This window comes from Monodelphis domestica, chromosome 4 (genome assembly GCF_027887165.1).
Source record: "Monodelphis domestica isolate mMonDom1 chromosome 4, mMonDom1.pri, whole genome shotgun sequence".
NCBI lineage: Eukaryota > Metazoa > Chordata > Mammalia > Didelphimorphia > Didelphidae > Monodelphis > Monodelphis domestica.
Window position 1 is genome coordinate 313,639,581 of NC_077230.1, and position 17,829 is coordinate 313,657,409.

At 34.5% G+C, this 17,829-nt stretch overlaps 1 protein-coding gene across 2 annotated transcripts; it reads left to right on the plus strand.

Moving 5' to 3' along the window:
• Nucleotides 1-603: 603 nt before the first annotated feature.
• Nucleotides 604-14,787, plus strand: NHLRC3 (NHL repeat containing 3). 2 transcript variants are annotated; one of them, XM_001377807.4, is made up of 7 exons: nt 604-742; nt 1,507-1,659; nt 2,683-2,830; nt 6,247-6,447; nt 9,749-9,840; nt 11,143-11,255; nt 11,834-14,787. In XM_001377807.4, exons 1-7 carry the CDS (start codon nt 659-661, stop codon nt 12,060-12,062), a joined length of 1,020 nt encoding a protein of 339 aa, XP_001377844.1. In that variant the 5' UTR covers nt 604-658; the 3' UTR covers nt 12,063-14,787. The 2 variants fall into 2 exon arrangements, with proteins under 2 accessions (XP_001377844.1, XP_007495436.1); XM_007495374.3 differs by lacking the exon at nt 1,507-1,659 and having other exon boundaries at nt 608-742.
• The last annotated feature ends 3,042 nt before the right edge of the window (nt 14,788-17,829 follow it).

Here is a 17,829-nt window from a genome sequence, read left to right on the forward strand (position 1 = left end):
TCAAAGCTGTACGTCGCGGCGAAGAAACTCAATTCTCCGCGCCTCCTCCACGCGGGGAACAAAACACAACCCCCCCACCGCTCCTCCCCGGCGGGGCCCTAAAATGGTGTGAGGTGTCTAGGGAGAATGCCAGAATTCACAAAGAATCGAGACGGGAGTTTAATTTTTCTTTGGAGCTGCCTATAAGAAGTCTAGGCGTGGACTACTTAATCATTCAAATTTGGTAGCAACCTGCCCAATTTCCCAATCCAAGCTAAGGAGTATGGGGAGTGGGAGTAGTGAGAGCAGGACCCAGGGCACCCCTGGATAGGACCCAGGGAAGCCCAGGCTCGGAAGGGCCCATAGGGGAGGAGCCGGGCAGTCACCTGACCCCCATCACCTGTCAGGTCGCGTGACTTTCCTTTCCTGAACGTAGTTTGAAGCTGCGGTTGAAAGAAACGATTCCAGTGTTGGGTTTTCCCTCTGTGTCGCCAATGCATCCCTTTTCTCAAAGAATTGCTCAAGTTCCTTTCCTTCCGCAAAACTTGTCCTCGGAGTGCAAGGAGCCGCCTCCCTCACTGACTTGCTGAAGTCCCTCGGAGCCGCTCCCCACGCAATCCTCTGCTACCACCGTTCATCCTAGTCGCGACCCCGTTCCAGTCCCTACTGAGCTGTGCTAATGGCCCGACTCTGGGTCTGCGTTGGAGCCGCCACCTTTTCCCTGGCTCTTTTGGTTTTCCATTCCCACTTCTGCAGGTCGCCTGTGAGTTTGGTGGGGAGGGAGAGGATTCATCTTTAGGGATGTATGTGAATGGGTGAGTGACTGACACCAAATAGGACTCGGCAGAAATTAGTGCCACCCCCAAATAACAAGGAGTATCTTGTAGCATCGTATTCACCTACAGAGAATAATGTTGTGTAGATCCGTTGTGCTGCTGAGATAAAGCAAAGTAAGCATAGTTGTACTGCGTCGTTAATTCCAGATTCTTCTTCTTTTTTTTTTTAACTCGGAAGTTCAAAATCTTATTGGTGCCCTGGACTCTCCGGAATCCAACAATAAAGCTTTTAAATTGATAATCATAATATTAGGGGGGAATCTTGATATACAGAAAATTTAAAGTAGTGAGCATAAACTACATTTGTATGTACTAATAAGAGAGAATAACTGATAGCAGCTAATGCTACTGTGGTTTATTGCCAACACTAATAACTAAAGGAAATGGTAATTTTAAGTTAGAGGCTAGTGCAAGTTAAAAAAAATATGAAAGTATATATTTGCTTATATACTTATGTTTTTTCCCCACCAATCTAAATTTACATTCCCTCAAGCTTCCGATCTATAGACCTGGATTTAAGGACAACTGCTTTAACCTAATAAAATGTTTGATTCCTTATAATTGACTGTCATCTCCTATGAATGCCTGTGAGAGAAAAAAAATGAATCTCAGGAAACTTTGGAGAATCTGGAATTCTTTAAGTCTTGTTTTACTTTTAAATGGAATTAATTCTATTTCTCTTATTTTTAAGGGCTTAGGAACCTTTGTTTTCTTTGCTTCTTGGAAGATAGAGAAACCTCTTTACCGTTTGGATTTAAACTGGCCCCAAAATCCAGAGTACTTCACTGGCATAACATTTTGTGTTGCAGTAGATTCCCTTAAAGGATTAGTTTATGTAGCACAAGTAAGTAAAAATGGAAGTTTTTCCCCCATAGAAAATGATATAGTTCCTCATTTTATTGTGGCAACATGGAGGATATAGGATGAGGAAACTTTTCTTTACCTTTGAAAACTGACCACCCCTATGCAATTTGAGGTAGAGGTTTGTTTTTTGTTAGTAAACATTTAGGTGCCTGGCATTAAGAACTGGGAATATTAAAAAAAAAAGGCAAAAGACAATCCTTGCCCATGAGGAGCTCAAAATTAGATAAGAGGATAAGCAAATAAAAATGTACAAATAAGTTACATATGGAATAAATAAAAATAATTAACTGAGGGAAAATGATAGAATTAAAAATGGTTGGGAAAGTTCCTATAAAAGATGGAATTTTTATTGAGACTTAAGAGAAGCCAGGAGGTAGAGATGAGGAGGGAGGGCATTCCAGACAGGGAAAACAGCAAGAGAAAATGCTAAGAGCTAAGAGATAGAATGCCTTGTTTGTGGAACAGTGCTTAACAGTGTGCCTCACACATAGAAAGTGTTTAATAAATGTTGATTGATTGGAATGAGACCAGTATCCCTGGATGAAAGAATATGTAGCAGAGATTAAAATGTGATGAGTCTGGAAAGAATTACCTGGGGGAACTGAGACATTAAATGACATTCTTCTTGGTTACACAATGAGTATAAATCAGTGGCAGGACTGGACCCTTTCTACCTCTGACTACCTGTCCCTCTATCCACACTGCCATATCTTCTCTATAGTTTTTAACAATTAACATTATATGTTTGTAATGTTTCTTAAAGATATTGTTGGAGTTTAAATACTATATTGACTTAATCACATAGCATTCAGCCTTTCTGAAGGTATTAAAGATTTTATTTGGGGTGTGAGAATACAGGTATCATCTTTATATAGGGGTTTTTTTTCTTGTTAATTTTTGTAGATTTTCTAGTTAAGTTTACATTTTTTTTTTTACTCTACCACAATAAGGACTGTATTTACTTAAACCTGGTCTTGTCTAAGCTATTTTTGTATACCTTTAGAGAGGGGATAACATACCAAAAGTGTTAGTGTTCACAGAGGATGGATATTTCCTTCGAGCCTGGAATGACACTGTTGACACACCTCATGGTATCTTTGCAACCAGTACTCAATATGAACAATCAGTCTGGATCACGGATGTAGGAAGTGGTATGTGTAGTAACATCTAATAAATTATGATGGAAGAACTTAATGGCTTCTCCCATAACTTTCTTTGTTCTGCTTCATTTTTTGAAAGCTGATTTCCTCAAATTAAATGGGCTATTTCTCAGTTCTAAAACATAGACATTTCTTTACCCCTAAGGAAACAAGTCTAGGCTATAAGCAATGGCAGCTTCTTTAGGTTCATTAATGATTCTCAGCATGCAGAGGCCAGCAATTACCCCCATCATTATTGGTGGTCTGGCATTGAGAATCATTGAAATAGGCTGAGTCAGTGATAACATTGTCATGATTGGCTGCAGTTGTCTCCTTTTTGATCAACACCACACAGGAGATCTATTCAATAAGGAAGGCCTTTTCTCCCCTTTATAGGATGTTAATACTTTGAACTCTACCCATCATTTACCAACTTGAAGAGCTAGTATATCATATTTTATCGCACCACAACATCTCCAGATTGATTAATTCTGATTACTAGTTTTAATTCCCAAAATTCCTATTAATGTGGCCAAGAATTCTCTAAAGCTAGCAAGAGAGGAGAAAGATAACTTAGAATAATTTTGCTTTTGCTTATCCACATCATTCTTGTGCATTAATGCAAGAATGTTAGTTTCAAAAGAAAATTCTAATTGCTAAATATGTTCATAGATTTTTAAATTGTAATTTGCTTTTCTGCAGAAATCTGGGCTCCTTTATTAAGAAAGAACAAGGAATATAGCTTTCCTACCTCCAAAATTGATCTGAAATAGCTATTTTTTTCAAAACAGTTTGTACAGTCACCACCATTGGCAAATTTAAATTTTTATCAATGAGTGTATACATTTACTCAAAAAAGGACCTGTAGTATAATAATTTCTGTAAGCATTTCTGCAACCCCAGTGACATCATTAATAGATCTGTGAACTTGTGTCTCTCAGGCATACTAACAAGAGTGGAAAGACATCACATCTATTTATTAATTTAAGATATCAACATTTAAATTCACAGATTGGGTTTGGGGTAGGGAGCAGTTAGAACTTGAGGCCCAAGATGTAGGTCACCAAAAAAAAAAAGAAAGAACAAGAAAAGCAGCAGCAAAGACTAAGTTTCTTCAACTAAGATTAAAGTGAAAGTGACATTTTCTAGTCAGTATTGTATCAAATTGTATTTTTCCAAATTTATTCTTATAAAATGGGTTGTAATTTAGCTTATTTGTACATACTACATTCTATCTGGTTTATTTGACCTTTTAAAACATAAGTTTAAAATTTTCCTATTTCAAGAAACCACATTTACAAGACTTGTGTGTACTTGCAAGTTTTAGTAATGTTTACTTTGTATATATAGCAAATGAATTTTTAAAGAGTTATCAAATAAAATGTAAAATGCTTTAGGAAAACTGGGGAAAGTTTCTTTTTTTAGAGTAAATCCTCTAATTTATCTGATTTGTAAATTTAGATTTTATTTTATACTAGTAAAGCAAAAATTTGTAGTATAATGCCCATTAGTGCATAATTTGAATCAAATTCTGCTCTCCATTTGACTGGATACTAATAATGATATTATAGTAATAATAATAATAATAATCACATTTATTACCAGGCACTGTGGGAAGCATTTTATTATTCCCATCTTTACAACAGTTCTTTTGAGGTAGGTGCTCTATTCCTTATTTGATAGTCAAGGAAACTGAGGCACAGGTTAATGACTTGTCCAGAGTCATACAGGGCTAGTAAGAATCTGATGCTAGATTTGAACTCAGTTCTTCCTGACTTCCAGACTTAGTATTCATATGGACTATTCCACCCACCTGCCTCTTACCTACCTGCCTCTTTAGTGAGATATCTAGTTTCTGTCATTTAATGAAAATTTCTGTCACTAATAGGATTTTTTTGATCTAATGCTTTTAGAATTGTTAAAATCTTAAAAATAGATTCCATATCCTGTATATAATTTTCCACCAAAAAAAATTTCCAGGCTTCAACTGGATGGCTCATTTGTTTAACCAGTTTTGCTGACAACATTCTAGGGCAGCTGAAAAACCTATACTATCTCTTGAGTTAATTGTAAGATTTGCCTTGTACTCTCACTGATTAAAAACTTGAATTTTCAACACAGTTCATCCTATGATTCTATTTTATAACATTCCAATGAATCTCACACATGCAAACAAGACAAATTACCTTTCTTCCTCTTCCATTATTGTGTTTTTTTTTTCCTAACCATAGGTTATGTCAAAGTTTTTCCTAGTTGTCTCAATGTAAAAGAAAATCAATCTTGTGAGTCAGGGAGTTGGCTCCTCAGCTTTATTTTATTTTTTTTTTATGAGATTCTTTCCCTTTTTCTCTTCTTTATAATCAAATAATGCTTCTTGCACTTTTCTAAACATCTTGTGGTTCTACATCTAAAATTGTTCTTCCCAGCTAATTAAGACTCCAAAATAACAGGATCTAGATGTTGAAGCGATACTGTCTACTCAAACCTCCTCTTTACACAGACCAGGAAACTGAAGTCACAGGAGGATAAGTGACTTGCCCTAAGCTACAACCTTTTTAGTTTCAGTGGCAGGATTTGGACTCAAGTTTTCTAACTTCAGAACCATGTACTTTATACTCTAATCATTCCCCTTAACTTTTAGTAATTTTTAAAAATACAAATTAGTTCAGATTACTTTACATTCACATGAAATTTTCTACTTTTGTGGCCCTTCAAATTATAAATTGGGTTAGTTTTGAACCTCCATTTTAATTTCCTTTAGTTTTTCTCTGTGATAATTTCCCTATTCTAGAATATATATATATATATATATGTCCATGCTTTTCCTTGCAAGGAAAATCTTACATGGGAAATAACTGTCCAAAAAGTTAAGGCATGTAATTTTAGGACATTTATTCTTGCTTTTAAAAGCGTCAAATTATGAGTACCAAAAAAAAAATAGTACATTTGCATTATAGAAATTATACCTTCTGGAAACCTACTTCACCTTGAATATTATAATAGAGAATTTGAAGTTACCAACTAATAATCTTCAAAGTTACACCTCAGTACTTAAATTCCTTAATTACAAATGCTTATGTGATATCAGAATTGATCAAAAAGGTTACATTTATTTGGTATTGTTGATTTAGTAACACAACTCGGAAAACCCTTCTAAAATAATCAACATTAATCAGGTCAGTCTAGAAGACTCAATATAAAAAGAAATGCCATTTGAAAGAATTAGAGGATTAAAATCAACCTTAAACAGTTGAGATTGTACATAGTAACTAATTTAGATATAGTATATACCAGCTTATAATTCCTCATTATTTACCCCTTCCCAATCTTTTCTGATTTTGTTCATTATTTTTCTCATTGAATGCATACTTTTAAAAAATATTTGTCTAAGAGCTATATTTGTGAAAAGTCCTTATTTTTAAATGCAGGATCTTATGGACATACAGTGAAAAAATACAACTCCTTTGGTGACCTCATTCAAGTTCTGGGTACCCCAGGCAAAAAAGGAACTGGTGTAAACCCAATCCAGTTTGATAACCCAGCAGAGATATATGTAGAAAACACTGGAGAAATTTACCTTGTGGATGGAGATGGAGGAATGAATAACAGACTGCTTAAACTGACCCAAGGTATATAATCTCATTTTGGTGCTAAAACTAGAATGGTGGTTTTAATTAAGTTAGGGCCTCATAACCACAAAGGACCATGTTATGATCCAAGGGGGCCAATGAGTTTGTGGGAAGATGGATAAGCTAGTAGGCTTATCTCTAATTCTATCATTATTTCCCTGGTCTCCTGTATTCACAAGACTTCAGTGACTATGCAAGCTCTTAAACTCCACCCTTCTGCGTAGGGCATAGATTCCTCTGGACACATAACCTGCCTGGGACACTGTACCAGGAACTATACAGGCAAAATTGCCCACCTGAGACTACTATGTTCTGCCCCCTTCTTCCTCCTCACCCCCTCCACTCACCATGTATCTGTGACAGGTGTCCTTAGGGCTGGTGAATACTCTCCTTCTACTGCTTTCATCATTAGTGGGACAGAGCCAATTGCATGGGATGAGTAGAAATGGATAAGCTGTGATCTATATCACAGATCTTATTACATTATTTCTTCCCCCAAATCTGCCATTCTTTGGAACTTCTCTTTCTGTACATTTACCCAAGTTCACAACTTATGGAGCGTCTTTGATTCCTCACTCTCATTCACTCTTAGGCAATCTTTTCAACATCTCAAGTACATTCTTTTTTTCTCTACTCACATATATCATCCTCTTTCAGTCCCTTAGCACCTCTTGCTTATATTATCCCCATACAGAGCTGCCAAATTGATATTCCTGATCATGTGTGACCATGTCTCTCCTTCAATTCCAATGATTCCCTATTGACTTTGGAGACAAGTAATAATTCATCTTTACCTCAGCATATTCATAATTAGGAACACATATAACATTTTAAAATAAGTAAATTTTCATATATGGTCATTCATGGTCAGAAAACTTTACTGTTAAAAGTATATGCCCCCAAAAGTTTCAAGATCACTATTCCAGAAAGCTTTTACTGATTATGATATATGTTTGCCACCACATATATAGCATTTGGATATATTGTGTGGAAGAATGACTCCGACATGGTATGAGTTATTTCTTAACTGGCAGCTCTCAAAAGAGTGGGTCAATAAAGTGAAGTTTTCATAGTAGCTATAGTGAGTTCAGGGGCTTGAAAGTGATGTGGTGACCTTAAGAAAAAAGATTTAAGGATAAAAAGTCCAAGAGTTGAGTCTAAGAATTAATCACTTATTTTGTTCTAATAGAAATAAATGGTTGCAATAAAGAGGAAGAAAGCTAATGCACAATTAGAGAATGTGTAAGTGCTCAACTGTGGTATTGACTTTAATGCAGGTTGTTCCAAAAGCTTTGTGTTTTATAACCACACTAAGACTTGTGTTGCATTATATAGGAGATTAGAGAAGGGAAAGATTTTATTAAATGTGAGCTGACTCAGTAAGGAAGGCTATGAATAAAGTGGAACTTGAATTGAGCCTTGAAAAAATGAGATTTGAATAAATGATTGGTAGAAAGGAGAACATTCTGAACTACAGGAATGGGGAGGATACTGAATAAAGGTGATGAGGCAGTAAAAAGGGTATAGCATGTGATTTTTCCTATGTATCAGAATCAATGAAAATTTTTGTAGGAAGAAAGTGACATAAAAGCATTGTTTTAGGAAGATAGAACCAACTGCAGAGATAATATGGAAGAGAGAGATTTCAGTCAGACCCCATCAAGGAAGCTGTTTTGATAATCTGGCCATGAAGTAAAGAAAGCATGAACCAAATTGATAGAAAAGGAATAAAAAATGAATAATAAGTATTTTTTCTATAGGGAAAGGCAAAAGTGAAACTATCACTGCCCTCAAGGAATGAGTTTCCTTTGAGGAAACCTATTAGGGGTATAAAGTGTGAGGATCATAAACAGCACTTATGTGAGTGCACACACATAAATATACAGTATGTATAAACTAATTAGAATGTACAGGGCAGGGGAGGACACTAGTAGCTGAAGGAATTGGGAACTGCCTCATGTAAGAGATGATTCCTGAACTCAACATTGAAGGGAATTAAGGATTCTTAGACATAGAGGTAAGGATAGAGTGCATGCTAGGATAAGAAGACAGGCCTCACTATAGACCAGAATCAGATTGCAAAGGACTTTTAAGTGCCAATCAGGAGTTTATATTTCAATAGGGAACCATGGAGCTCTTTGAATGAAAAAATAACATAGCCTTATGTTTTAGTAGAAATATCATTTTACCATCTGTATGGATGATTGACTTGAGAAGAAAGAAGCAGAAACTCCAATTAGAATATTGCAATCCAAACATGAGGTGACAAAAGTCTGAAATAGTATGAGTAAAGAGAAGAATGCAAGAGATGTTGTAAGGCATGGAATTGACAAAACTTGAAAAGATGTTGAGATGAGGGAAGAGGGGAAGAGTAAATAATTGAGGATCATTCTAAAATTGCCCATCAGAGTGACTAACAGATTTAGGGAAGTTGGAGATCATTTGGGAGGAAAGATTTTTGAGTTGGTTTCCCACTGGATACTCAGTTAGAAATGTCCTATACAAAGTTGGTAATGTAGAATTATAACTCCTGGGAGAGACTGGAGTTGTAAGTAGAGGAGATCTAAGAGATGATCATTTAATCTTGAACACATTTAAGCTTAAACACAAATTGGAAATAAGGGCAGAAAGAGGAATATTACAAAAGACTTCAAAGCTAGCATGGCAGACTAGAATAATGATATTGGTGACCTTTCTTATAAGCATTAGTCAGGCATTTAAGGCCTTTTATCTGGCTCCCACTTAATTTATAATCATATTTCATGAACTCTACATTTGAGCCAAACTAACTTAGTGATTATTCCTCAGACTTAACAGTCTTACTAGTGTGTATTTACATACGTTATATCCCTTTCTTAAAATGTACTTCCTCCTCATCTCAGGTGTCTTCTGACCTGTGAAGTTTTCCTTGATTTTCCCTAATAGGTTTCCTCAATTTTCTAAGGAATATTTTGTTATACTTATCTTTTTTTACCACCAGTAGCCATAAAGAAAGGGAGTGTTTTGTTTGTGCTTTTTATTTCCCATACTATTCATTTGAATTTAATAAAAGAAGTACAAGAAGGTAGATGGAAAATTAAGTCAAGTTTCTGGTGGATGTGAGAGATCAGATGACTTAGGAAAGAATAATACTATAATATAGTTCCTCCAAATTTGTTTTGACAAGTTTTTTTCAACTCAATTATATAACCATACATCTTTCATACAATAATAGGATATTGCCATTATTTTTTGAAAGAATACTTCTTTCATTGTTCTGTAGATTTGACTATATAGGATATAATATTTTCTCATATTTTAGATTTTATGATGCAGTGGATTCGTGGGGAAAATGGAACAGGTCCAGCTCAGTTCAACATACCGCATAGTGTAACAGTTGATTCAACTGGTCGGGTAAAAATATTTTTCTATCTATATCCAAGTTCACATTAATTGAAACATTATTCATATAAATACCTTATAGATAGGTAGTTTATTATTTTTAAAAAAAAATCATGTTACCCATACTTTAAGTCCTTTAAAATGTAGGAGGAAAACTTTTCAACAATTCAAAGTTTGATTCATTTTTGTAATAGAAAAAGTGTTGATTTTGAAGTCATATGAGACTTAATACTAGCCATGCCACCATGGGTAAATCAGTTTCTCTTTGTGAACCTCTGCTTGTTAGCTAATAAGTTCCTTAGCATTGTTCTGAACATCAAGTGAGATTAGTCTGAAGCACTTGGCAAACTTAAAAATGCTATTAAACTTTTAAGTTCTATATGCTATTCTGATTTTTGTGAAGGACAAAAATTTTAGGACCAGAAGAAAATGTGTTTTTAATTGTGAATCTCACGTGATTAAAGGAGATTGAGAGATTTCAAACCCAAGCCTCAAAACCCTTTCTTCTATAGTATACTAAGGCTTTATTACTCATTTCTAAGCAAGATTAATGATGATGGTCACCCACCAATCTGAGAGCTCTCTCTATTGGCCAGACTGAACCTCTTGGTAGAGACATCATCAGAGATTCAGTCAGTCATCAGCCATCTGGCCATTCTCAGCACCAAGATGGTTCACGGCCCATCCATGGCTACTTATCCTTTGAAAAATTGCTTTTCATTTTCTTCTATAAATCCTTATGGAAGCTACTGGAAGTCAGTGCAATGCTCAGGTTTTTTATATGCTATCCTGCTCCCTCACTGAGACCTGCCCACATCTTCCAGGTTCCAAAAGTCTTTGTTGCTGCCTTTTATTCCATTTTGTAAGCACACCTACTTATGCTCACCATATCTTTTTTTTTTAATTTAAGTATCAATTGACATTTGATAAATACAGGTTTTCAAGGCATATCTTAAGTCAAGTGACTCAACCACAATGTATTCTCACAGTGTAATAAATTCTTCTGGGTCTTTGCCACTTTTAACTCTATAAAGATCAGACCAAACCAGCCAGTGGATTCTAACAAATTATGATCAAAATGACTTAGCTGCTATGTCTATGGAGTTATCTGTGAAATAGCGGGTCCCTTGTAGGTCCATTTGTCTCATTGACTTTTTTAATTGACCTTTTTGGTAGAAAATATACTTTTTGTGTGAAATAACTAATGCTTTATTATGTTGTTATATGGTAGTTCAGTTGTATACAATAAAGCAGGTGTCTGAAAAAGTGTTTTCAATATAGATCTTTTCTAATAACTATTTCATTAACTCCTAGGTATGGGTTGCTGACAGAGGAAACAAAAGAATCCAAGTATTTGATAAAACCACAGGGGAGTGGTTGGGAGCATGGAGTGATTGTTTCACTGAAGATGGTCCTTATTCTGTCAGGTAATGTTTAAAAAGAAACTCTAAAAGCAATTTGTAGCCCTATTCCTCTGAAAGCACCTGTTATTAAGGATTTGTTTAATGTTAAAATTTGCAAGCAAAGAAAAAAGGGAGAAAAAATAAAGACTGTGATACATAAGAGAGAAAAGTCCTGGCATAGCTTATCAAACCCAAGGCAAAGTTTATAAGCTTTAGGCTCCTGAATATGCAGCCGGCAAATGGTGTGCATATGAAAAGAAACTTTTAAAGTAGCTGGGGATGGAATCTGTAGACTGAGATGTCCAGACTACTGATTGATACCTCCAGCTTCACTTATTTGCAAAAGACTATTTTTCTAAGACATCTATCAAGTATTGCATAATTAGCCTTTCATTTTCTTCCTTTAAACAGTAAATTAACTCCCAGGTCTTTATAAAGTGCCTGGTGTGTACTTGGCACTAGGCCGAGTTTGTGAGGGTACAAATGTATTAAAAAAAAAAAATCTTTGTTCTGAAAGAAGTTATAGCCTTGTTAAAATGGTTGTCGTATTTAGAACATTTCGCATTCATTTATGATATAATTCTTGTGTTGTTCTTTTATAGATTTACTCCTGATGAAAAATACCTCATTGTTGCCCAATTGAATATCAACAAGCTTTCTCTGTTGGCTGCCCCGCCTGTAGGGAACATTGGGGACTGTGCTGTGGTAAGCACAATACAGCTAGCTGATCAAGTGTCACCACATCTTGTAGACGTTGATAGGAGAACCGGAGCCATCTATGTGGCAGAACTTGGGGCAGCACAAGTTCAGAAATATGTCCCTTTAAAATAACTGTCTTCCTTCACTTAGATATCCTTAGATTTATTTTTTCCAAAGAATGAACATTACAGATGTTTCAGGTGAAAGCTCTTGTGATTTTTCTCATTAACAACTAAATTTTCATGTAAGAATTTAGTGTTCTGCTGCAATCCTTTTAAGAAGTGTTTCAGAAAACTTTGTTTTTATTAGTAATCATTGGATCCAGATGTTTTATTGGTACCATCATGTCTTAGTTTTTCTTCTTTTTTTAAAGGGCAACTTAATGTAGAAAAGGTGATTCCAAAGAATTGGAATAGAAAGGTACCTCATTTTGATGTTCAACAAAATGGCTTGCCTTTCAGGTGGAAAGTAATGATGTAGATGTAAAAGTTGGAGGATATTTTAAAATGCTTTTCAAATAAAAACCTGAGAGCCTCAGACTGATAGGATCCATGGACACAGAGAATGGCAAGTGAGATTGTTAGGCTGGAAACAAGGATTTTAAAACATCAAAAGCATTCCACTGAATCCATTTTGCTTCTAGGCAATGAGAGATATCACTTAATTCTTTTGTTGTTATAGTTGTACCTATGCACTTTACCACAAAAGATTTGAAAAAGTTTTTTGAGCTTTTGCTTCTAAGACCAGTTTCCTTAATGAATGTAGATGTGAAAGAATGAATACACATCTACCTCCGGGAGATGTCCAGACAGTTAATAGGCTGCTATTTACCAAAAAAGTTTGAGATCACAAGATCAGTCTTTTTCTCTTTTCTCTTTCTTTTCCATTCTTTCATGTGTTCTACCAGCTTAATTATAACCAATTTTCAGTTTGTTTTGATTCATTCTAGGATTTAATAGTACATTGGCTTATTTCTCTGCTATCCACCTTTCCCCAGTACTCCATATATCACTTGGCATAATTGATTATCCACCCTGAATTAGTTATAGCAAATGTTTACTCTCAGAATGTTTCTCCCTTGTAAATCATCAAATATCCCAGCCAGCCTCTGAGACCTGTTAGTTTTTCACTATCAGAATTCTAGTTCATTTCAGTGTTTGCCCAAATAAAATATAATTCATAAGGTAAATCTCTGCAGAAATCACATAATGCACTTGAAATGCAACTATAAATGATTTGCTGATTGTCCATGCAATTCTAGAATCCTAAGTTAAGAGTTGATGGGTCAGCATTTTGTTGGCTTTTTCTACACTTTGTTTTGGTATATTCTTTGGAATATAATTTGCATGAAGTCAGAGACAAAATGATTTGGAAGCTCTTTTCTGTTATTCAGCACTTGGTTCAGTAGTTCTCTTTAGTATAGCTTACTAATTAATTATCTTAGAACTACAGTAGTTGAACTTTTGATAGTCATCAACACCATTATCATCTTTGGGCATGGGGATTTTTTCTTCCTTATCCTTGATTTGTATGATCTGTATCCTTAATCATAAAATCACACAAAGGCTTTGGGGGGGCATTTCCCCACAATTAGTTTAAGTTTAACTGGATACTACCAAACTAGTTAAATTTAAGATAATTGTCTTGATTGCCTAGGAACATCAATAAATAGGCAGTAAAGTTGTATAATTTCTAGCTATCAGACGAACCTGGTACTTAGCCAAATGATTTTGAAATTATAGCTTCCCTACACTTTCGCAAATTCCCTATGTGTATATAGGAGGCAGCCTATATAAGAAGGTGAGTGTTAGAATTAGAAGGCTGAAATTTAGTCTTTTCAATCTGACTGTCTGACTGACCAGCTGAGTCCATGGTGGCACATAAACCATGTGACCAAATGCACACACTAAACTCAAAGTAGTTGTACAACTGAGCAATTCACTTACCCTAACCAAGGCTTAATTTCCTCATTTAAAAAATGGAAAAATGACATTTTTACTACATACCTCACAGGATTTTTGTAAATAAGGGAAAAAAATCTTAAAACCCAACATAAATATGAATTATCCCTAGATTATCTCTGCTCAGAATACTTGTTAATAACCTGTAAACTGGATTCATTATTGTAGTGTAAACATATGACTTTTGAGAGAGTAGATATTGATGATGTTTGTGAATCATGGTATTTTTTAGTCTTTATAATCAAATTTAGAACCCAAGAAGATCTAGTGGAAGAATTTAGGATCCAGATATCTAAATGGATTAGTCCTATCATTTTAGCCAGCCTTTGTGACTTTGAGCATTTTACTTCTTTAGATTTCTTTTTTTCTTCTGCCCAATGAGTCATAGGAGTGTGGCTATCAAACTGGAAAGGACCAAATAATACCTGCTCTCCTACTTTGGAAGAAGGTTGCTTGAAATGAATGACACCGTGTAGATAAAAGCACTTTGAAAAGTTTAAAGCACAAACGCACCTATGCAAACAAAAAGATACTGTTAGTATATTAATAGATAATATTTTAATGTTATATAATTAGAAATTTAAGAGTTTCACTTGCTTTTATTATTTTTACCAAAATAGAACCCTTCTCTCTCAACCTCGGTTTCCTTATCTGTAAAATGGGGGTGATAAGAAAACGTTTAGTATTTCTCTGATGGGGTTGTTGAGGATGAAATGAAATAATGCCAGTTATCTCATTTTGAAATCTACACCTGTTGATTGGTTTTGGAGGGACTGGTTTGAACTTTTGTTGTAGGAGGAAAGATCAACTGTTAATTACTCGTTTTGTAATTTTAGATTTGATGTTATATCCCAGTTTTCTGCAGAAAACTTGCTATTAAAATTTTCTTAGCAACATTCTGGTATTTCACCTTCTTCCTTCAGAGATTAACTAAATAAATACAAATGCTGGGGTTTTTTAAAGCTAACTAAGCAAAAGAGATAGAAACTTCAGATAATCAACATTAAAAATAATGGCACTCTTTTTTTTTGCCTCAGATTCATCAGAGATGACTTATTAGCATGGAAAAGACTTTTCTGGTTTTATTTTTTTCTCATGTGTTATGTATCAGTGAATAGCAAAATGAAGAAAATTACTACCTGATTTTAAAAAAAAAATGATTGGAAATGCTGAACTAAAATATGTCATTATACTTTCTCTTTGAGAACAGAAGAGGGCAGTGGAGTTCTGTTCAAGATAATAAGCATTCTAGCTACATATTAAAAGTAAAAATGTTTAAGGCCCCATTAAAAGCACAGTTTTTAATTTTCTCTATCCTTTTTTCTCTATCTAACAATGAACATCATTTTATGGTTGACTCAGTATGTGTTTAAAGTATATTTGAAGGCATTTTCCCTAGACCTCTTAATTAGAACAAAAATATGCCTTCATTGATGTAGTCTATTAGCCAGAGGCCAACATCTTAGCATTAGCCAGATGTGTTAGTATAACTTGCTATTATAAATTGGGTATAACAATAGCAATGGTTTATTTAGATAAACATACCTTTCAAGTTCTCCAACTTGGTTTTTCTAGCAGTTCTGCTCTTCAAACAAGTACAATTTTGTGCTAAGAATGCTCTTTATTTATAATAGATAAAAAGATCTGAGTAAAAGATTTAATACGGTAATGTTTTAAAACCAAAACCCCAAATCATATTCCCATATAAACAAGTGATAGATCACAATGTTTTTCTTCTGCATTTCTAACCTCAGCAATTCTTTCTCTAGATGTGGATAGCATTCTTTCTCATAAGTCTCTTAGGATTGTCCTGAATCATTACATTGCTATGAGTAGCAAAGTCTATTACATATGATCATGTGCAGCATTTCAGTCTCTGTGTACAGTGTTCTCCTGGTTCTGCTCATTTCACTGCACATCAGTTAATGTTCACATAGAAATCAAGCAGTTCATCATTCCTTACAGCACAATAGTATTCCATCACTATCATATACCACAATTTGTTCAGCCATTCCCCAGTTGATGGATACCCCCTCATTCTCCAATTTTTTGACAACCACAAAGAGCGTGATTATAAATATTTTTGTGCAAAAAAAAATTTTTTTATCTCTTTGGGGTACAAACCTAGTAGTGGTATAGTATAGCTGGATCAAAGGGAATACAACCAGACTATATTCTTTCGAAAGGGGCTAAAAATAACATTTGCCAAAGAACTGAGACCTTTGTAGACTAAATAAATGCTTCAAACATTTTTATATACAGCATCGGCTATTTTCTAGATCAGACTAGGGAATACTTGAGATGTACTACAAATGTCCTAATCAGGCTGGAGGAATTGTATAACTTGTTTGTTTTGGGAATCTTGGGAGAATATACGTGGTCATATGTCATGAGCTTTTGATTCTCAATTCCTTAGGCTATTGAGCTACATATTTCTCAGGATCCTTTGTTCCTTCATGGTCCAGGGAAGGCAATACAAGAGTATGACCCAGATTCTCAGATTTGCACATATGACCTGAGTTCAGCTCCTACCTTAGACACTAGCTGTGGTAACTTTATTCATCTATAAAATGAGCTTATTAATAGCATCTAACATCTAGCATTGTTGTGAGGATAGGTTGAGAAAATATCTGTAAAGAACTTTACGAAAAACCATGTAGAAGTTGTTGAGCTTGTTGATGTCTTCTCTGGAACAGCAACAGCATAGTTTGGCAAGTTTCATCATTAGGTTAGGACAAAGTGATTAAGACTTTCCATCGCAAAAATTCACAAAAACTAGCTATTAAGGCATTAAGAAAAGCAGTTAAATTGAGGAAAGGAACTAAATAATCTTAGTATTGGCATCTCTAGTGCCTCGCACATAGGAAACAGACCTATGATTCCACTGGTAAAAGGAATTTCCAGAGAGGAAACTCCTAATATATGTAGTAGACTTAGAATTTAGAGAACTTGGAGAATTTCCTGGGATTAGTGAGATATCAATGACTTGTCCAGACTCTCAAAGTGTGTCAGGGGAATACAGATCTTCCTGAATCTGAGACCTGCTGTCTAGCCACTATACCACACTATCTCTTGACTTGTGCTTAGTAGGTACTAAATTAAGGCTTGTTAATTATTGAACATATTGATAAGCACCAAACAAAATCACAAGATGAAATTGTATCTTAATAGCCTGGAAATGATTAGTTAGTCTTGGGAATTATGCTGAAATTAAGTGGTTTGTATAGATAACAACAGATTGGAACAGTGATTCCCAACATCATTTGTTTCTTGAATCCTTTTCAGCAACAACAAAAAATGTGTTGTGAATCCCTAAGGTAATTTAATATGCTACTCAATATTCTTTTAGATTTATTCATTAATGGCTTACAATAACTACAATAATTGCTCTTGTCCCCCAAATCTCTAATTTAAATTTATATTATATCATTATTCAACTTTATTTTGCCTGTAATTATGAAAACTAATAAAATTATTAAACTATAATTATTTTTAAACTACAGATACTATATCTGGGACATTCTTTTAAAAATTAAAGAAGCAATCAAGTAGTACTTCATATTAAATTTAGTTATTTCACAAATTTTATTCAATATAAGTAACATTTTAATGAAATACATTACAACTTGGAAGTTGTTTAACAACATAATCATACATAAACTTAATTTGAATGTTGGAATTTTATTTGAAAAAAAATTGCAATATTTGGCTCAACACAAGAGGAGTAGCCTTAATTATTTTCACATTGATGCTCTTTCTGTATTTTGATTTAAAACAAGAATAAAATGAAAATGCTTGCACAAATATATGGTAGGGGAATTTACAAGCTTTTTGCATCTCATAGATGGCAATTTATTTTTTTTAATCATTTTAAAAAGTTTTAGCCACCTAATCAATTGTTGAAAACAAATAGCTAATTGTGATTTTTAAAATACTTG